This window comes from Miniopterus natalensis, chromosome 8 (assembly GCF_054644295.1).
Source record: "Miniopterus natalensis isolate mMinNat1 chromosome 8, mMinNat1.hap1, whole genome shotgun sequence".
Taxonomy (NCBI): Eukaryota; Metazoa; Chordata; class Mammalia; order Chiroptera; family Miniopteridae; genus Miniopterus; species Miniopterus natalensis.
Genome location: NC_142088.1, coordinates 66,863,697 through 66,886,154, shown reverse-complemented (window position 1 = coordinate 66,886,154; position 22,458 = coordinate 66,863,697). Strand labels below are relative to the sequence as shown.

At 39.5% G+C, this 22,458-nt stretch overlaps 1 protein-coding gene across 1 annotated transcript in view; it reads left to right on the top strand.

Moving 5' to 3' along the window:
• THSD7B (thrombospondin type 1 domain containing 7B) overlaps positions 1-22,458 on the top strand; it is a 630,654-nt gene that overhangs the window by 199,703 nt on the left and 408,493 nt on the right. The window contains exon 5 of the mRNA XM_087819873.1: positions 18,074-18,229. Coding sequence (XP_087675999.1) covers positions 18,074-18,229 — 156 coding nt within the window. The remainder of the gene's footprint in view (positions 1-18,073; positions 18,230-22,458) is intronic.

The following is a 22,458-nucleotide window of genomic DNA, read 5'->3' as shown; positions in this document are numbered from 1 at the left end:
TATCTTCTTTTGTAAGGTTGGTATGTTCTGCCCACTGGGGGAGGGTCTCCATAGATTTTCAATCTACAGTAATGATGCCCATATTCTCCCTCAGACGGGATGGGATTTTCTCCCCAAAGGTTACTTCACTTCCTCCATCTTTTTTGTGACTCCCCTGAGCTATTCAACATGTGGTTAGATTTGCCGATGTCCAAGCAGGTGACCAGAGCTGTGACATTTAATGTGAAAATGTGTGCGAATCCACTGTATTGTAAAAGTTTTACAAATTTGAATTATTTCCCTACCTCATTTTAATATCCAATTGAGAGTATGCTTTTTTAAGGTTATTATGTGCCATTCTCTAGTTGAATGCCCTAGCCCAGAAAGTGATTGCATTATTTACAATATCCTATTTAACACTTTCTGTTATGTTTCATTTTGTTCCATACAGTGGCATTATTTTATTATTTTAGACTGTTCCCAAGTATTAATGCTTGTGTATTACTGAGCATATCTTCCCTTGTTGTTGTTTTCTGTCCTGTCATTCAACATTCTGCCTCCATTTATTCCATTTTTGTAGCTTTATATTGGTCTTTCTTTTTCTTTCCATTCATTTTCAGCTTGAACAACACCCTGTAATTATTCATTGTGCGTTTACTGCTGTGTTAATATGCAGTCCCTACTGTATAGACATGTTGCTGCTGACTGAGGGTCAGTAGGGTATGTGGGCAGAATTATTTTCAAGCAATGTTAAGTCAGTTGCACTTAGTCATCCCCATTCTCCTTTCGGAACATCTGAGAAATCCTTTGGGTGATAATTTTTATGTTGAAAAGACTGAGTATGTAATGAGACCAGGTTCTTCTGGATCTAAAGGAACACATTTATGAGGCAATTTGGATGTAGTGTGATGCAGACCTGAGCCCACTCACTGACCAGAGCAGCAGTGGAACCATCCTGTAGGCCAGCAGGTGGCACTGGCTCAGTAGGCACCTGGTATTAATAAGGTTAAGGTGCAGGAAAGGAGAGTTTTCTATCTATCTGTAGTCATTTGAATGCTAGTTATGGAATCCTAAATGCTCCACTCCAAGGCCTTGAGCAGTTTGCCAGTCAATGGGCCATAATTTGGGGAGTTTAATAAAAAGGACAGTTAGAGATTTCACCATATTGCCCTTTGATTGATGAAAATATTGCATTTACCTTCATGATCCATTGTGATATGCTCTAGGAAGCCACCCATAATAGAAATATTCTTGCTGAAATTCTGCTATTAGTAGTATAGTCCCCTGGCTTAAGAACTGTATTTAAATGAAAGTATACTGAGTGAAAGGATAATACATTATGTCAAATACTATATGACATTATATGTCAAGGATGCTATTATCTGAATATAATGAGACAGCATTTTATTTAAGTTTTACTTACTCTAATCAGTTTTTATTTATAAAAGAAACATGTTATTATAAAAATTTATATAGACAATATGTAGTGCAAAAAGTTAAAAAAATTCCCTCAACCTTGCCTCAATTCTCTCAGGGTTAATTACTGTAAGTGAATTGGCATAAATACTTTCTGGTCTAATTTTGTATATATTCAACACATGTACAGACACAGGGCTATCTAAATAGACATTCAGATGCATATTTTTTCCTTAATAAAAAAAAATTGTACCAGGCATAATTTTGTACAACTTGCTTTTTGTCACTTGATTTTTTTATGGTAGTAAATATATATAGATCCCTCACTATAATAGTTGCATATTGTCCATGCTCTGGATGATCTTAGGTAATTTAATGATTTCCCATTACATGGACATTTAGGCTTCTTTTTCTTATAACAAATAGTGTAAGGAGAATATTCAGCCATCCTCAAGTGATGTTGAAGGGAACATCTAGCTATACATCTTACTTTGTTCAAATCTCAATTGTCAGGATTTTAATAAGATTCCAAGAAGTGGAATTGTTGGATTTGTGCATTTCAGATTTGATAGATAATTTTTTTCCCGAAAGTGCTTGCATTTTAAATTTTATTAACAGTGTCCAAGTGTCCAAGCATGCCAGTTTCTTATATTCTTGCCTTTACTAGATATTTTAATTTGTTTTTGTTAATTTAATTGTTGCTGAATGGATGAGAGAATTGTAGTCTGGCTGTTTAAAGTTTCTCTCCATGCTTATTAATGAGAATTTATTCACCCAACAAATATTTATTGAGCATCCACTGTATTCTAGGAACTGTTTTAGACACTTGGAATATAGCCTTAAAGAAAGCAGTCAAAGTCTTTTCTGTGGTGTTTTCATTATGATGGAAAGAGAAAGATTAATGGGTAATTTGACCAAAAATATATATATTGGAGGGTGATAGGTGGTATGAACAAAAATAAAGCAGCCTAAGAAAAGAGATAAACGGTGATGGAAAAAAGAAAAAGTATTGTGCCCATGCTAGATCTATTGATGTTGAACATAAATACAGCATGGTTATATAAGAGGATATCCGACTTCTAGGAAATATGCATTGAAGTATTTTGGGGTAAAGGGTCATGATGTATGTAGCTTACCTTTGAATGGTTCAGGGTAAAAATATATGTGTGCCTGTGTGTGTGCGTGTGCAGTCATGCACACCATACTCATACATACACACACACACACAGGGAGGGGAAGAGGGAGAGAGAGAATGCGTGCAAATGATAAAGCTAGAATTTATGGGTATTCTTTGTATTATTTTTACTTTTGTAACTTTTTATAAATTTGAATTTATTTCTGAATAAAAAGTTAAAAATTTACAATGAATAAATACATTTTTAAAAAGAAAAGAGATAGTAATGAAGACATACATGAGAGTATGTATTGCTTTAAATAGGGAGAGCAGAAAAATTCTTTCTCAAGAGGTGATTTTTGAACAGAAATTTAAGTAAATGTAGAGAGTGTGACTGTAGCTCTCTGCAAAAGGATTGTTGGAGGCAGAGGAAAAAGTGTGAAGTCCTAGGGCAGCAGGGTGCTCGGACTGTTCCCTGATGCAGCCAAGAGGCTCTCACAGGGAGGGGTGTGTGGCCAGGCGGCAGGCAGGAGCCAAGTGCCAGGGGAACCTGGACCGAGCCAGGGGAGGCAGGGCCCTCGGGACTCAGCCTGGTGAGATGCGAGGCCTGGACCGGGCCAGGGGAGGCAGGGCCCTCGGGACTCAGCCTGGTGAGATGCGAGGCCTGGACCGGGCCAGGGGAGGCAGGGCACATGGGACTCAGCCTGGTGAGATGCGAGGCCTGGACCGGGCCAGGGGAGGCAGGACACACGGGACTCAGCCTGGTGAGATGAGAGGTCTGGACCGGGCCAGGGGAGGCAGGACACACGGGACTCAGCCTGGTGAGATGAGAGGTCTGGACCGAGCCAGGGGAGGCAGGACACACGGGACTCAGCCTGGTGAGATGACAGGCCTGGACCAGGCCAGGGGAGGCAGGACACACGGGACTCAGCCTGGTGAGATGACAGGCCTGGACCAGGCCAGGGGAGGCAGGACACGCGGGACTCAGCCTGGTGAGATGCGAGGCCTGGACCAGGCCAGGGGAGGCAGGACACGCGGGACTCAGCCTGGTGAGATGACAGGCCTGGACCAGGCCAGGGGAGGCAGGACACGCGGGACTCAGCCTGGTGAGATGACAGGCCTGGACCAGGCCAGGGGAGGCCGGACACGCGGGACTCAGCCTGGTGAGATGACAGGCCTGGACCAGGCCAGGGGAGGCAGGACACGCGGGACTCAGCCTGGTGAGATGACAGGCCTGGCTTCTCTGCACATTATCGGAGCCCGGGGGTAAACCGAGGGCAGAGCAGTGCAAGTGGTAAGCCTGGGTCAGCAATATGGGGGGTGTTGTCTGTAGAAAATGTATAAGCTATAATAAGACCCCTCAGAAAAGTACAGAAGGATCAGATTAGCGGTTACCAGGTTAGTTAGTTAGTTAGTTAGTTAGTTAGTTAGTTAGTTAGTTAGTGATGCAAGGGCTGGGTGTAGCTATGAAGGGACAGCACATGAGAGCCTTGTGAGCGTGTAATGGTTCCATACCTTGATTGTGTTTCTGGCCACACAAATCTGTGCAGGTAAAAACATTTCATAGAACTACACACACACACACACACACACACACACACACACACACGCACGTACGTAACTGAATGCATTTGAAGCAGTTGCAGTTTGAATAAGCTATGTAGATATTACCAATGTCCATTTCCTTGTTTTGATATTGAACTCTGGTATGCCAGGAATTACCATGGAGGAAACTTGGTGAAAAGTACACAGGACCTGCACAATTTTTTGTATTTATTTTTTTGGGAGCTTCCCGTGACTCTATAATTACTTCAAAATAAAAAGTGAAAAAAAGGTATCACCAAGAATCTGCAATTCTTAGCAGTACCAGTGATAAGATGCCCTTTCCTGGGGCAGGCTACTCCCACTGCCCCACCTGGTGCCCACTGCTGCAGACTCAGGCTTACCTTTCGTGCTGCTTATTATCACCCTTCTCTGCTAAGTACTTGGGCAGTGGATACATTGAACTCAGGTTTTAATATGGATCAAGACATAGATAGTTTGTTTAAACTATTACCAAAAGCTTCCCACATAAAGTGTTTTTTACATATGATGCTCCATAATTTAATAAACAATATGCCAATAACATTTTTTAAGTGGAGAAAGAAATGTTATAAAATGTATTGGGTAACAATACAAAGTAAGCATAAGTAATATTCAGAAATTAAATTCAATAGTTAAAAATTTATTTTACTATCTTATAAATTCCTAAAGTTTTTACTTCATATTCTTAAATTATCCAAACAATAATCATATATAAATAATGTTGTTTTTTCTCGTTTAAAATTTATTACTTTTGTGTCTTTTTAAATTTTATTGCACTGGTTAAAACATCTAGTACAATGGTAAGTTATAACACATTAGCTTATATTTCTACCTTATTTCTAACCTAAATATTTAAAATTTTCACTCCTAGACCATTTAGTTGCCACTTATGTTAGATGGCATTTATTAAGCAAGGAACTTTGTTTCTTTCTTTATTTAGAAAATTGAGTGTTTGATCATTGATAATTGTGAAAGGTATAGATAAATATTATTTATGAATTATATCATATGATAGACTCTATTATATCATTTTATATATATACACATTTGTATGTAAGTTTATATATATGTTGTGTATATATATGTATACATATTTACTGAGATGAGTTTTTGAGTTTCCTGCCTCAATCTATTCTTATAATAAGTTACATTAATAGATATCCCAATGTTGAATCATTTTTGCATTTTTAGAAAAAAATCTTGCTATTTTACATTTTTAATTATTTTAATGTTTTAATATGCTGCTGGGTTAAATTTCTAGTACCATGGACATACTAGAAATAGGAATATTTCTGAATGATAGTCATTTGGGTTTTTGCATTTATTTTACAATGCAATTTATTTAAAATACAGTTTCATTTTGTAAGAATATTTTTTATGTAGACTTGCTCACCAGACCCTGGTTTTCTTCTGGAGATACCTATCTCAAGTACAGTTGGTACTAGATAGTTGGAAACCTAATTAATACTTGTTCTATAGTAGTCCCTTATTTTTATGTGTGAATCTAATTCCTCCGATAAAATTATAGGGTTGCCAAAACAGGGCATTATGTGATCTCTTCTCTAGGACTTTGTAGCAGTGCCTAGAAAAAGGGCCGGGAGTTAATGACCTGCTCCGCCTTGAGGAAGCAGGCAGTGGAGTGGGGTAGGAAGGGAGATTTAGTAGTTCCATTATATTGCAATTTCAGCTTAGCGTGTCTTATTTGACAGTGATTTGTGTCAAGTGGCTACTTTCTGCTTCCAGAATAATCCTTTTTGTGAAGAATGTATTCTTTTCCTTTAAAATTGCACTGCTTATTGCTAAGAGGTTAGCAAAGGTAAGTGGCCTTATGTGGGCCCTGACACACTGCTTCTATTTAAATTTTTGGACTTTGGAATCACTAACAAATAAATTTAACATTCTGACCTTTAATGCATGCCTCTATTAACCTGGCTCTTAGTTCCACTAGCTTTTCTCATTCTGTGTCTCACTTATTTCTAATAAACTATCCTGGCTAATCTCAGACCCTAGGAGTCTGTTTCCAATTAGCACTTCCATTGGCTATGCTTTTATTGGTGTGGGATCATATTTCTTTTCTTGATCCGTCACCTGATTATTATTTTTTTAACATTTGAAAATATGTATCTCTTAGATTTTTAAAAAAAACACCTTTGTTGAAGTCCCTATTTTTACAAAGTTTTCAGTTGTAAAACAACTCACCATAGTATGACTATAAGGATGCCTTCGATTTCAAGGGCACTTTTAAACCCACCTGACTCTGCAGGTACCTCTTACTCTCTAAGACCTCACAGGAGCAGGGCCTTGGGCAGCAGAAAGGGCATCATTGTGTGAATTAGAAAAAGTCCCCTCCTGTGAAGGGCGGGGTTAAAAAGAGATGCTCTTTTGAACATAAGCCAGAGGTGGAGTTGGGCAAGAGGAACCTGGCTGGATTTCAGCCCTACTTGCCCCCACGGCAAGGGGACCTTTCTGCAGGCTTAACTTGTACAACTGTGTGTAGAACCTATATGTCAGCATTCTTCAGTTATCTTCATACTCTTTATTTTTTAATTTTTATTTTTAAACATATCTTTATTGATTTCAGAGAGAGAAAATGAGAGGGAGAGAGAGAGGGAAACATCAATGATGAGAGAGTCATTGATCAAGCCCGCAACCCGGGCATGTGCCCTGACTGGGAATCGAACCCCGATCACCTGGATCCCAGGTCGATGCTCAACCGCTGAGCCACACCCGGCCGGGCCGTCTTCATACTCTTTAAAATGTTCATCAAATATTTGCTACCTAATTCCCTTTTCACTTAATATTTGGGCTAGAATCGACACTCATATAACCACATTAATTTATTTATGTATTTATTCAAAATGTGTTGAATGCTGACTATCCACTGATCAGTGTTAGGGGCTGGAGTTGCAATGATGAGCAGGGCAGATAGAGCACTTTTCCTGGGGTATTTGTATTACAGAGAGGATTTAACTTGACTTATGTTATTATTTAAATACCTACGCAGCCTTTCATCTCAGGTAGAATGCTTCTTTCAAACTGCTTATTAGAAAAAACATCCTGATTTTTTTTTTCTTGGCAATAGGCACTTCACGAGCTCAAAACGTGCTAATATTAACTCTTGGGTAGAAGTATATGATCCGTCCTGACAGCAGGGTTTTTGCAACCTAATTGAGGAGAGGAACTGTCCATTTCATGGAAAAGAATAACTGCCGCCCAGCGTGGCTCAGCAGTTAAGCATCGACCTAGGATCCAGGAGACCTCGGTTCAAATCCTAGTTAGGGCACAGGCCCGGGTTGCGGGCTTGATCCCCAGCAGGGGGCATGCAGGAGGCAGCCGATCAATGACTCTCTCATCATTGATGTTTCTGTCTCTCTCTCCCTCTCCCTTCCTCTCTCTGAAATCAATAAAATATATTTTTAAAAAAAGGATATCATCATCTGCAGAATAAAATATGCCTCAATGAAGTATAGGTGTGATCAGGGTATGTTAGGCTTAACCAAGGATATATATATATTTGACTAGAGCTAGCATAAATGAGTGAACTAAGTGTCAGGACAGGGAATTCCAGGTGGATGTTTAAATTAGTTATATGCTGATTTGGGGCAAGTCATATAACCACTTTGGGCCTTGATTTTCTCATTGTAGAAATAGGATATTGTAAAAGATGTCATTAAGATCCCTTCCACTCCAGGATTCCACTAGGGAGCATATCTCTGAGGGGAAAGGACCTTCCAAGCAGGCTTCCACGTTCCTTAGGATCTGTCTGGACATACAAGTCTTAACTCAGAATAGGACTGAGAAGTTCCTTTTCTCTAAAAATGTAGCAATGCACATCTGGTTTTGATCATTACAAGAAAATAACTCTAGATGAAAGGTGTCTTATATAATTAGTTGATTATTAATGTTAAGTAGAGAGAACAGATTGGTTATTACCTGGCAGCCTGCAAGATGTGGCCCCATCTCTGTTCTCAGTATAAGAAATACACCAGAGAGCAAGAACAGTGGTGTCAGGGCTCTGAGTCCTGTTTGGATTCTGTTGGACCATACTGGAAGCAGGGCGGTTCTGGAAAGGTAACACCGGAGGTCCTCAGATGAGGTGCTTCATCATGATCTGTAACCGGCATAGGGAGTCCCTGCAGGCTTCCTGGCTTTTTTGCTGAGTTTTCTATTTTAAAGATCTTGAGCTGCCAGAAGTCTGAAAAATATCTGAACAAGCATAACTACTAGTCATTCAGGGCTGTCCCCACCCCCCAAATAGCTGCTATGATAGACGTGTCTTATCTTTGAGTTTCATTGGGTTGAACCAAACAATGTTGGTTAGAGCACCTCAGTTAAGAAAGTATAAATTTTTTAAAAACTAGAACAATTGCTGCAGCTATACCTCTTTTTATGTTAGAAAACTCTATTTTTACTTTGAAAAATTTGATACCCTTGCCCTTTTAAAAATAGTTAATGACACTTTCAGGATTAATGTGTTTTTTTGCACTTAATAACCTAAAGTACATCCACATTGCTTTTAATATAAAATCATATAAGTGCACTTTAAAATTAAGTAATTGCTATTATCCTATTACTTTTACTGCTTTTTCTCTTAAATTATGACTTCTTAGAAAATGATTGTAATATTTTAAAGTATATGTCATTATCCTCTTGGTATTATAACTTATTTTGCTCAGATGTATATAATTATAAAACATTAGTGTATACAACTCCTCAAGTTGGCTTTTTAACAACATGACTGCTTCTTGAGCAAAAGACAAATTCATAAAATTTTATAGCTCATCAGCTATTTTAAATCATTCGTGTTCTTTACATGCCTCAGAGTTCTACCAGAAAATAGCGTAGCTTATTGGTTAATGTATTATCTCCTGCTTATTGTAATGAAAATATAAGCACATCGACCCCAATTTCAAGCAAGCACAGGTATGAAGCAGCACCGTAGCCAAATGAAAAAGATGGATTCCAGCCTGCAGCCGTGGAAATGTGCAACGAGCCTAAGAATTTCAGAGCTCGAGCTGGAAGAGTCTAAGACGGTGATGAAGAGGGGGAAACGGACTCACGCTTCCTGAGTTCAAGTCCTGCCTCTGCCCTTTCCTAATTATAGAAGTCTGGACAGATTTTTAAGACTTTGTCCTATTGGAAACTGGAGATACTAGTAGAACTTACCTCATAGAATTCTTTTGCTAATGAAATCAGAATGTGCTTGTTGTAAATTGCTTGAAAGGAACACAATTTAAGCTCACTACGTGTGCTAGTCCTTGCATTCCCAATGCAAGGGGACCAAAATCAGTTCTTGGGTGAAAAAATCTTATACTTTTTAATATATGCGGCATATATACACGCATACACATGGTATCTTTGTGGTATGAGATGTGATCAGGGAGGGAGGGACAATTAGGGGAAAAAATGTTTACAAAGGCTCCTTAGGGAAGAGATAATGTAGCTAAAGTGAGAAACACTGGGTAGTTTATTCATTATACAGAAGCTCAATTGCCAAGAGATTTGCCCAATTTACACAGGTGGTGGTAGGCTCTTGGTTTAATGGCTTTTTAAGGATAGTATTTTGCCAGTTGGGTTTTCAAAACCATACTTAATAAATTATTCATAAGATTTAGTCCCCAACCTGTTAATAATAAAGATTTTTGAAGATATAAATCTTCCTGTGCTCTCTGCTGCCCCCTTCCCAATTCTGACACAGCGTTTCCGAGCTGGGTCTATGTGAGTTAGACCCCACTGGGGTAGCCAGGTTAGAAGCTACTAATTTATAATATTGGCCTTGACCCAGGGAAGAGATATATGAGGAAGGACTTGTAACATACAAATAGGTCTGGGAGAAAAAAAGCTTTTGTCTAGTTTTGCAATGCAGAGGTTTCAGTTTATAATTTTGTTTTATGTCTAAAAATTCATAGTGCAGTCCCTTATATAATGGAAAGAACTATTCTGCATTAAAAAAATATTATGCGGTGTCTTGTCCCTATCACTGCTTAGGGACCTGGCGAATCCCATGAGCCTTCCTTTGAAGTTGAATTAACTTGTTCAGTCTAAAGCAATTTGCAATTTTAAAGCAGCATATGCTAACAAGGATATCAAGTACAGGGAGGCCTTCATTCTTCTTTCTTTTAAAAATAGGATGGTGCACATATTTATTTTAGAGACAGATAGTTCTTTCTTGACCCTCTAAAATAATCACAAAATTTTGAAAAAATTATTTTTCAAGTACAGTTGAAATATGACATTATATTAGTTTTGGGTGTAAAATATATTGATGAGATATTTATATACCTATGAAGTAATCATCCTGCTAAGTTCAGTACCCATCTGACACTATATATAGTTATTACAGTATTATTGACTGTATTCCCTAAGCTGTACTTTACGTCCCCGTGACTATTTTAATTTAGAGGGTATTATACTTAGTGAAATAAGTCAGACAGAGAAAGACAAATACCATATGATTTCACTTATATGTGAAATCTAAAAAAGCAAGATAAATGAGCAAACAAAACAGAAACAAACTCATGATCCAGAGAACAAACAGGTGGATGCCAGATGGGAAGGGCTTGTGGGGGAAGGTGAAGGGAACTGAGAAGGACCTATCTCCCCGCTTGGATTTTGTCCCTTTAGACAGAGCTTTAAGCTTCGGGTTTAGCAATGTCATTCTTAGAGGACTGTGTCACCGTAGAGAATGTGGATTCCCCATTCTTGTTACCATTATTAAAACTTCATTCAGTTGTTCCCATCTTAAAAGCGGGAAGGGATGCTTATTGTGAACTCACTGTAATTTCAGGACTGGCCCTAAACCTAAAGTTGAGATGAAAGTAGTCATTATAATCTGATTTCATCGACTCCCTCACCGCTTCAGGAATAACCATAAGTGCCTTTCAGAATCGCATCAAAAATATCAACCTAGCCCCTTATTCCCCTTGCCTCTCCCGAGGGTTGGCTTTTACTGCTGATAGTTTAAACCTATTTTTTCTACTTTATCTCACTTGAAGAAATTTTTGGAAGTGAACTCAATGTTCACTTATTTATTTTCCTGATAAAGTATTACCATTACAGCAGATTCTTTTTCTCTCATAACGTATTACGAACACAACATCATAGCATAGGGTAGTATTAAAGGCTATGGGCTTTTACGAGCCCTGGTTCAGTGTTTATCAGTTATTAGCTTTGTTGTTTTAGGCAAATAATTTATCTTTAGTTATTTCATCTATAGAATGGGAACACTCATTGCACTTACCTCGAAGTGGTTGGGAGGAGAAACTGCATTTAAGTGCTTAGCACAGTGCCTAGAACCAAGTGGACTGTCAATACCTATTAGATATCATTACAAACATTAATCAGTGAAACAGGCACTTGCAACCATTCTCCCATTTAGCTCTTGTCATTCTTTGCATGGGAAAATGAATCCCAGGTTGCAGAGTGCTGAGTGTAAAGAAGACTTTTGCACTAAAACCCTTGTAATAGTTGCCCCTCTCTGGCTGGCATATCCTGTTGTTGACATCTCTGGAGACAGCTCTTTCTGTCACTTGCCTCTCTGCCATTTTTATTTGCCTGACCACGTCCCCATCTTACACTTATCTCCTTTCCATTCTCTCTGATCATTGATAGTATTTTTAACTCTATAAGGTATAAAAGATGCCATTTAGGTCATCTTTTGTTCTTTCCATCCTTTCCAGACCCCATACTAGCTTTTAGCTAGAAGTCTGACAATCAGAAAGAAATTCTCAAAATTGGAACAGAGGAGAGAATATCTGATGATAAAAGTATATGCATTTAGAGATGAAATATATTTCTCCTTGAATTATGTAGTTGCTGGATTTGGTTCTGATTACTTATTAAAATTGTATACATACTTCATTTCTTTTGTCTTCATTTTTATTCTGAATATGGGTTTTTATCTTTGTTTATTAGTGTTGCTACTCTGTAGCGCTGAAAAAATCACTCATTGATAAACACTTTCTCGTTTGCTATGTGAAATAAATGAAATTTGGAAAACTTTTTAACATGTGGCCAATTTCACATAATGGTTTCTAATTGCAGGAATTATTTTTAGATATTAAATTTGCTGTACATACACACCCATCCTCCTGCCAAATTGTACTGCACAGTACTTTGCCAAGAGAGTTACAATATGGCTAAAATTAAGCTTTATTATGTATAGTAGGATGAGATGTGCTTTAATTCTTTAAGCTGACTATAAATGCTAGAAGACAGATTTGTTTTTATTCTATCCACTAAGTTGAAAGAATGATACATTATTTTGCAAATCCCGGTGGCAAAAGGCAATTGAAATAACACATGAAGCTTCTTGAAGGAAAGTAGTTTTCTGGTTAAAACTGTAATATTATTTATCTTTCCCCTTCAACCACTAGACTACTTCAGTCTGTAGAAGAGGCCTATTTATGTTAGCAGCGAGGTAGGCTGGATTTCTGCCAAGTCAGTATACTCACTAAATGAATATGTCAGAGGCAATATTGTTCCTCAAAAATCATTTAAAAAGCAGCATTTTTACATAATTAGGCTCTTTCATTAGTTTTGGATTAACTATTAGCAATTGCTGTTTCTATTATGGTTCTTTTTTGGAGAGCCTGTGGAATTGGGGGCCCTGACTTTCAGTGGGCATTCCCTTTGGGGTTCACAGTGCCTGCATTTGATTTAGAAAGTGGAAATGAAGATGGCTTCTTTGTCTGACTTCTTTGTGCAGGTTGATGTCATTCTAGAAATCAAATATGTTGTGTAAAATCAACTGAAGATGTAATGTGTTGTTTGTAGGAGTAGTTAGCACCCCAAATAGAAAGCAGGCAGATAATCCAGGTTTTAAGAGTTTTCAGGAAGTAGCATCACCTCTATTTTCTTTTCATCTCCTTGAAAATATCAGAGAAAAAAAAAAAAGGCACTGTCTTGTGACTAATTCCTTGACCATCTTCAAGATACTGCTTTCTGTCCAGAGGAAAAGGTGAATTCCATTATGCTATAGTGAAATTACCTCAAACACTTTCTGAATTTTGAAAGACTAGAAATTTTTCATCCAATAGCAGATATATTTAAAAGATAAGAAAATTCCATTGACTCCTATGATAACTCTTTTTACTTTAAGCAAATATAACTCATTTTTTAAATAAACTAAAGAGAGATGCCAGGTTATTAATTATAATTACATATTATTATTATGCAATTTCAGTTTGATTTCTTTTTTTGTGAGGAGTTAAAAGGCGTTGAAGTTCAGATCTTACAAAATGGCCATCAGCGGGGGTGAGGGGTAATATATTCTTACTGAATCTTTGCCAACTTATGTCCATATTACTTCACATTAGTTTGGATTAGAGCTTGATATAGTCTCAAAGAATAAAATGTGAAGGAAGTCATTTTTCTTTACAGCGGCAGTCACATGCTCATGATCACAACAGGCATTTTCTTCTTAATTACAATTCATTTTGATTGAATTAGTATGCTCATCTGAAATTACCTTGAGATTAAGGAAAATCATGGACTTGGTACATTTCTAGAATTAAAAATAATTTTTAAAACATTCAACGTATCATCTACTCAGCATATTTCCCCACTTGTTAATTACCATGCTGTCCATGGAGAAATCCATTATTTAAGGCAACTTTGCAATCATTAGTAGCAGACTTCCACCTTTCTTGTAAGGCAGGTCAATTTAATAATTTCTTACTGCAAATAAAAAATTCCAGGTTAGGCACCAAAATACCCAAAATATTAATTAGTATTGCATAGGTACAATTGCTTATAATACTGTAATATATTCCCTAGCATTTAGAAATTCTACCACTGTGTAACGATGTCAGTGTATCCTAGTTATACGCTATTTTGGCTCTTTAACACTAGAGAGGTCTCCATAGGGGCTGACATTGCCGCCTACAAAGGCTAAGTAGCCTATAAAACCTTGGCTAATCGTTTATCTGGTCAGGCAGTTGGTTAGCACAGGAATGGCAGAAGGCCTCAAGGTAACTTTGTCCAAAAGGCAGCTGGAAAAAGTGGGACACCAAGGTACAAGCACAGCCCTGCACTGAATAGGCTCACTGATTAGAGCAAGAATCCATTGAACTAGAGAAAGCAGAGTTAGTAAATAAAAATAAAGTCATTTCAGTCCATAGATCTAGAGCAAGGAGCACAGGTGAGTAGAAAGCAGCGATTTTTCCTCCAGACATAATGGCAAGAGTTTGGCCAAGAAGAAATGAGGCTCCATAAAAAGTAAAATGCATGGACCATTCAATTCCAGGTGGCCCAGGTCATGGCCCCCGCCCCAGCGACCCCAAAATAATTTTATTACAACATGAATAGCTACCAGTAAAACAAGTAAAGACTCGCGTGCAGTGGAGCAAATTTTGGCCTCACTACCTCCGGCTTAGTGGGGGAAGCCTGGGAAGAGGTTTGGAGGAGTTTTGAAGGATCAGTGAAGGAGGGGAAGGATTTGGATTTTGTTTAAAGGGTTAAATGGAGCCTGAAGCCTTCCTGTGAAGACACCTTAGATTGGTTTTGGCACTGGCTGCTGCAGTTGTGGTCACTGTGATTCATAAACAAAATGTTCTTGGTGTAAATAACCTCATCTATCCTGTCTGATGCCTTCATTCCGTGAAAGGGAAATTACAGGTGGAGGTGAGTCAACCACCTGGGACTAGGCTTAGGGCTTGCTCTGCTCTGGATTTGCTGAGTGAACTTGGAAAAAGCACCTAATGTCTTCAGAGCTGTATTGTGTTTTTTTTAGTAAAATTGATGAATTAAACTAAATTAATTAGCTCAAAAACTCCCTTCTAGCTGTACCAGTCAATAGGCGTAGACATATCCTGTGCTCACTGTTCTCGGGAGATGAGTACCTAAGTGGCCTGAAGCTGGTAAGTGCTTTGTGACTTACTCATGATTTATTTGCAGAGCAAATGTAGCCCAGGGGGTCTGAGATAGAGATGGGTTGACCCAAGCACATTGATTCAGTGCCTAAATGAAGCATCTTAGACATGTCGCCTGGGGCTGGGAGAATTTATTGATATGGATAAAGATCTACTGTCTGTCAAAGCTGCAGGTGCTGAAGAGGCCCAAGTGCTCTGACAAATGGCCTTAACCCCACCCTGCACCTCCAATTATGTCACTTAGCAGTCCCCAGGGAGGTCCCCCCTGTCCTTCTCCAGCACAGCATGTCCCTCTCTCCTACTTTCAAACCTTAGGAGTACCATTAGCCCTAAGAATTTATCAAAGGGGACCTCAGGAGACTTAACCCCACCCCTTCCAATGATCCTCAACAGCTTTCCAAAAATAAGCCGCAGAAGCATAATATCTGTAAAAACAAACACAACTTTAGGGCAACTTCCCCAGTCTCTTTCCAGCTGCACTACCAACCTAGAGCCTTACGGACGCACGCAATCTAGAGCTTCTGATGAGATTTAATGCAGGCCTACTGTGTGCTTGGTCATTGCACTGGTGGATTGACTAGTTGCAACTCAGGTAGAGGTTATAGCAGCAAGTGTCTTCTGGGTCCTGTTGCTGAGGGGTCTGGGTGATCATCAGACACTTAAGGTCTGTCTGACTGGTGTTGCAGGGAGGCAGCCATGGCAAAGGAAAGAGAAGCACCCCTAACAGCTGCTCAGTCTTGTTGGAGTAGTGGCCTCACATATGATTAGTGCCAACTCCCACTGGAATATGGGCTCCATGATGGCAGGGGCCTTGTCTGTTTTACTCACAATTCTGGCTTCAGTGTTGAGACGCTGTAGGCACTTGTCATTGCAGGTTGGACAATCAATGAAGAGGCTACTTAGTACAGTGGTTAATAGACCCTGGATTCAAACCCCAACTTCACTGCTCACTAACTGGAAATGTAGGAAAGAGATTAAATGTTTCTGTGTAGCAATTTCCTCATTTTTAAAGTAGGAATAATAATGATATATATCTCAAAGCTGGTTATATGTAGGTTAAATGAATTGATATTTATTACTGGTGCCTGGCAAGCGCTTTAAATGTTTATTAAATAAGTAGATTAATCAGTTTACATTCCCTAAGTCCTTTTCCTTCATTATTGAGGTTTTGTTTTTAGAACTAAAGTCTGAGTCTGCGAGAACACATTCTAACAAGCGTGGGTCCGGACACAAACATACTTCTGCCTTGAGACCTCTGGCTCTGCAGCTTTCTACTTAACTGATGCTTTGAAGCATCTCTTTTCATTAACTTTGTTCATATGCTCCTTGACTTACCCTTCTTGACTTAGAGCTACTTGGAAGCCAGCACCATCCAAGAGAGCCCGAGTGAGAGCGGGTGCTCAGTGGCTTGGGGACGGATGCGTCCTTACTCAGCGAGTGGCTGTCTAGTGAGTCCTCTCTCGCTCACTCCTGGGAAGGAAATCACAACCCCCTCCCAGTGTCTTGCTGGTCCTTCTTTTCCCACAGTCCATCCGTGTCTGATGTCATCCCCAGGCCTGGTCCCCCTAACCTCCCCATCCCACTGCTGTCGTCACCAGCACTATCTCTGTTTGACCACCGGCTCCCCTCACCCCCCTTTTGCTTTCCCCCAATACCTGTTGTCCTTTACCTGTCTCCTCCACTGGCTCGCAACCTTCGACATTTATATTTGCAACCTTGCTTGCCTCTGCCTTTTATTTAAGTCAGGCAAATCCTTTTGGTAAACTGTAAAAGAATTAATTTCAAACAAAATATTATTATTATTTTTCTTTGCAATCTTTTATTTTTCCCATTCACTCTCATTATCACCCCAGGCTGCCCCATTGTTCATTGGAAACCCTTGTTTCCTCACGGGTTACAACTTCTTTGTGACAGTATTTTAAAAAAAATAAAATTATTTTGCTATTGTTTTGGATTATGTTCGGAGTTCTGCTGGCCAGAGCAGTGATTTAGTGCCAACTTTACCCGATTTAATCCACATCGCAGGTAGAGTGTGAGGAAGCAAAGTAGATGGCATGGTTCACCACCCAGGCTCTGCCTTTGAAGCGATTCTGATCTGCTTAGCTGGATGGAAATAACACAGGAAATATTCAGACAATAGTGCAAGCCAGTCCATAAGATAAAGCCTTCTGAACTTAAATCATTTGCTCACAAACTCTGAAATGCTCCAAAACCTTCTTTGCCTGGGGCCATTCTGTGCAAGTGTAGTTATGCATTTGTTGTTCCTTTATTTTGTATTTTTAAGTATTGCTGTCCTAGTTACTTTTATGTTTTAAACTCCGCAGGGATCAGGATCTCATCTTCTCTTTCATCTATGTTTTCACCGTGTCCAGGATGTCTGCACAGAGAGGGCACTAGGTGAATGCCCCGATGCACAGATGGTTACTGGCACCTGAGAGGACCCATTCTGGGTGTTCTGGGTGCAGGGGCTCAGAGGAAGAGCTCACAGGCCCCGAGTTTGCAGCCCCTGTGGCTCCTTAGACACTCCTGTGCCTCTGAACAGTCTTACTAATGAAACTGACTTTCAGGGGCTAATTCTGCAGTCACAGATCCTGATTATTATTCCTATTTTAAGAACCATTTTTCTTCTGCCTTTTCGAGCTCCACCCCCAGGGGAGTAACAGTGGTAGATTGGTTATGCTAAACACCCCACCTCGGGGGTTCAATTTTGATTTTTTCACAGCAACCCAGTCATTTATATCGTGGAGATGGACTTATCTTGAAACTTCACTAAGCCATTTAATTTTTTAAATCATAAGTCTAGATATTGTGTCTGTATTTTAAGTCCTCTCTTGATTCCCAGGGAATACTCAGTGAAGCAGGAAGCTCAACTTCATGCCCTCTTTTGCTGTCTTTTTTTTTTTTTTGCCTTTTCTCACCTCAAATGCTAATAATGTGCAGCTGAGCAGTGAGTATTAGCGAATGTTTTATACTTTGTTTGCATTTACCCTTTTAACCATAAAGCAGATGTGGGCAAGACAAGCACACAAAGATGGAAGCAATTCTAGGGATAACCAGAGAATGTGGTGTGGTCCATTGTTTTAATTTTTTAAATTTTTGTGTGCTTTAGTCTTTAGACCTGTGGACAAGACATTATGCCTGGGCCCCGCCCCTGCAGCCTCCCAGCTCTGCAGCATTCCTTGCTCTACAGACTGTGTGGTGTCCTCCTGGTCAGCCTGGGGCCCGTGCATCCATGAAAACTGCCAGGATCCGCAGGGCAGAAAAGGTGAGTGGCTTGTTTGTGCCTCATTTACTTCCAGTGCACACATGTTTATTTGGAGGCTCAGTGGCCGATTAAGCCTGCTTACTACAATATTTGTTTGTAAAATTTAGATAAGCAGCTCAAGCCTGACAACATTCAGTTATTAGGGGGGCCACTGGGGCATTTCTGTGGAACACATACTCTGACCTTGATTGACCTTCCAGTTAGGCTCTTGCTAGTGGAGTGACTGTTACTCAAAAAGTGATATAACTTGATGTTTGATATATGTAGCAGGATACTGAGGAAATTAAACGTGATTTCTGAAACACCTGGGGAAACAACTGTTTTGCATATCTGGTTTCAGACTCCCACGCGCTGACTTTGATGTTGTTTCATAGCTTCATGAGGGGCATTTATGCGTGTTGCTCACTTTCCGATGTCCTCAGCCTTAAAGTGGAATCTGAAAACTTTATGTGCTTGTTTAATTTTGTGGGCCTCTGTAGTCTCGCTTTCTTCTATTTGCTGTTAACGTCTTGACATCTCTTCCATTGGCTTTTCGATTTGCATTAATATTTTGTCCCATTAAATGGCAGTGCTAAAAAGAAATATCCCCTTTACTGAGACAAATGAGACCCAAGGACATTCTGGAACTTGGGTTGCGTTTCCTAAGCACTCATCCTTGTTATCACAGGGGAAGAAAGAGTAAGTGGGCAAGCCTCTGATGTTTCAGAGCTGCTAATCTTGTCCGAAATTTGGGTCCATTTGAAAGCCCACATTTCAGCAGCTCCCAGGATGCACAGATGCACATTATGTGCATGCCCAGGTTCACACACCCTGTCCCTGGGCTTTTCCCTTTATTCTGCCTCTGGCTCTAAGGCCGGGGAGGAGGGTATGTATTGAGTCTAAAGCAAGAGGAAGAAGTTAACTTTAATTCTGTTATCAAACAATAGAAATCTGGATCTCAGTGGAATCTGGAGTGGGTGAGGGCTAGTGCTACTTTCTTATTTGACATGTAACCCGAACACCCCCCAAGCCTTGTCAGCTATGGATACAAATAATTTCTCATTAATACTAAGACCCACAATCCATGGTCTTATGGTCCACATGTGTATAACTGGACCATGTAAGTCTCTTGTAATTGCATATGAAACTTCCCAGGGTGACTTACATGTTATTAGAACCAGCCCTCTTATGTTTGACCTGTGCCACTCTGTTTTAAGGTCACCATTTAGAAAATGACCTGAGCCCGGCTAGGTGTGGCTCAGTGGTTGAGCGTCGACCTAAAGATCCAGGCGACTGGGGTCCGATTCCCGGTCAGGGCACATGCCCGGGTTGCGGGCTCGATCAGTGACTCTCTCATCATTGATGTTTCTATCTCTCTCTCTCCCTCTCCTTTCCTCTCTCTGAAATCAATAAATTTATTTAAAAAAAAGAAAAAAAAAGAAAAAGAAAAAGAAAATGACCTGAGGTTGGACTTAGGCTCCTCCAGCCTCTGTGGCCTCCAACATGTGACTGTCGATGTTGGTGCAACTTTGCTGCATTGAGTGTCACCTTCCTTTGTTTTCCAAGTTGTAGAACCTACACCAGGCCAAGTGAGCCTTACATTATTTGGGACTTTTTTTTTCTTGGAGGGAGGCTTGATCAGAAGGACTTGGGGCCCTGGACACTTTTGGTTATAGATGACATAAACACAATTTGAAGTGACTTAAGGCAAAGGAAGGGATTTAGTAGCACATATAACAAAAAAATAGAAAGGAATATAGGGCTGCATCCAAAAGTATCAATGAGGTTATATGTCTCAGTCTTTTTCATTCTTTCTCTTTCTCTTTATAATCTTCTGATTCTACAGTCTTCTTGTTGCCTTTAAAATCTTCTCTCTCTCCGTATTTTGGTTTTACCTTTGTGTGTATTAGGTTCAGTTTAAGGCAGGCCCTCTCCATGGGGAAAGACCAGCCTTAGTTTTGTTTAACTGCTAAACTTTTATTGTGTGTCCTTCTTGTTGGCAGATTTACTTTTAGTTAACATATGCCTTTTAGTGATTACTCATCTTATGACTTGTAGGGCAATAGCAAATTGTCCTAACTATTTGAATCACTCCAATTTGAAACATCCGAACATTAAATTGATTAACAAAAACCCTAGTATTAGATGTTGTTCTAAATCACTTCAGTGATAAATTACTTGTTTTCTGTTTCTTTGAAGGCAACATAACCTTCAAACATATTTTCACCAATGACATTTGATTTAAAATTAGGCAACACTACCTTCGCCTAATAGTCTATGTTCAAGTAACACTTGTGATTTCAGTAGGGCACATGGTGAAAGTCTCTCAATTTCATTTAAACTTTCAGACCTAAAAAAGCATCAACATGGTCTACAGATTGCAAATTGGAGAGTGAGGCTAAGGTTTTCCTCCGCTTGATTCTTAGATCCATTTTTTTATATGTCTTAGGTTTCTAGATCTAATTGTATCATAGAATCTATAAATACGTTTTATGTGGAAGTATTTTTTCTTCCAAAATATTGTAATAAAATCAACATAGTGTCTTATAAAGGATGACATCTTTATATATATATATATATATAAATATATAAATATATAAATATATAAATATATATATATTTAATCCTTACCCTAGGATATTTTTTTCCATTGCTTTTTAGAGAGAGAGAGAAAAAGAGAGAGAAAGAGAGAAACATCAATGTGAGAGAGACATATCAATTGGTTGCCTTCCGCAAGCACCCCAGCCTGGTTCAGGGATCAAGCCTGCAACAGAGGTTTGTGCCCTTGGCTGGAATTGAACCCGGGACCCTTCATTCCGCAGGCTGACACTCTAACCACTGAGCAAAACAGGCTAGGGCTTATTATATTTTTAATGTTCAATTTTTTTCAGCTTTATTGGGATTTAATTGACATATAACATTGTGTAATTTTAGGGTATACAACATGACGATTTGATATGCATAAACATTGCCAAGGGATTACCACAATAAGGTTAATTAACACATCCATTACCTCACATAGTTACCGTGTGTGTGTGTGTGTGTGTGTGTGTGTGTGCATGTGTGTCTGTGGTAAGAAGTTTTAAGATCTACTGTATCGCCTGGCCGGGTGTGGCTCAGCGGTTGAGCATCGACCTAGGATCCAGGAGATTGCGGTTCGATTCCCGGTCAGGGCACAGGCCTGGGTTGCGGGCTCGATCCCCAGTCGGGGGCGTGCAGGAGGCAGCCGATCAATGACTCTCTCATCCTTGATGTTTCTATCTCTCTCTCTCTCCCTCTCCCTTCCTCTCTCTGAAATCAATAAAGACATATTTAAACAAAAGAAAAAAGAGCTACTGTATCTACACCCCCCACCCCACCCTTTTTCATTACAGTGTTATTCACAATAGTCAGGACATGGAAACAACCTAAGTGTCTGTTGACAAATGAATGGTTAAATAAAATGTGATGTATGCCTATATACACACACATATAAATATATAAATACACATTCACCCACAAAGGAATGTTATTTAGCCATAAAAAGAAGGAAATCCTGCCATTTGTGATAACATGGATGAACCTTAAAAGCATTATGCAAAGTGAAATGTCAGGCAGAGAAAGACAAATACTGTTTGATCTCCCTTCTATGTGGAGTCTTAAAACAAAACAAAAATACTGAATTCATGAAACCGAGAGTAGAATAATGGCTGCCCGGAGCTGGGGGCAGGGGAAATAGGGAGATGATAATGAAAGGACACAGACTTCCAATTATAAAGTGACTGCGTTCTGAGGTTCTAACGTATAGCATTCTGACTACAGTTAATACTGTATTGTGTGCTTGAAAGTTGCTGAGAGTAGATCTTAAAATTCTCACCATAAAAAAAAAAAGTAATTTCCTTTTTAGATAGTAAATAAAGTAGAAAGAAATGTTTTTCCTAATAGTCCCAGAACTGAATCTCATCGGCTGATATGTGTCACGTGCTCTTCTCTGACCCAGTTGCTCTGGTGGGGCTGGAGGGGCCAGGTCCCCCCAAGGGATAGCTCCATCCAACCCTTCCAGATTAAAAGTGGGAGAGAAGCAACTCCCTCCAGGAAATATGAGGTGCTGATACTACAAAACAGTAGAAGCAATGCTCTGGCCAGACTTAATAGATGTTTATTAAATGCCTTGTCTCCTTTACTCTGGGCCATAGAGTCTCTACAGAAATTCAGACAATCTTCCCCACCCCCCAATTCTGTGCTGTAATTTTTGTCACTTGAGCCCAAAT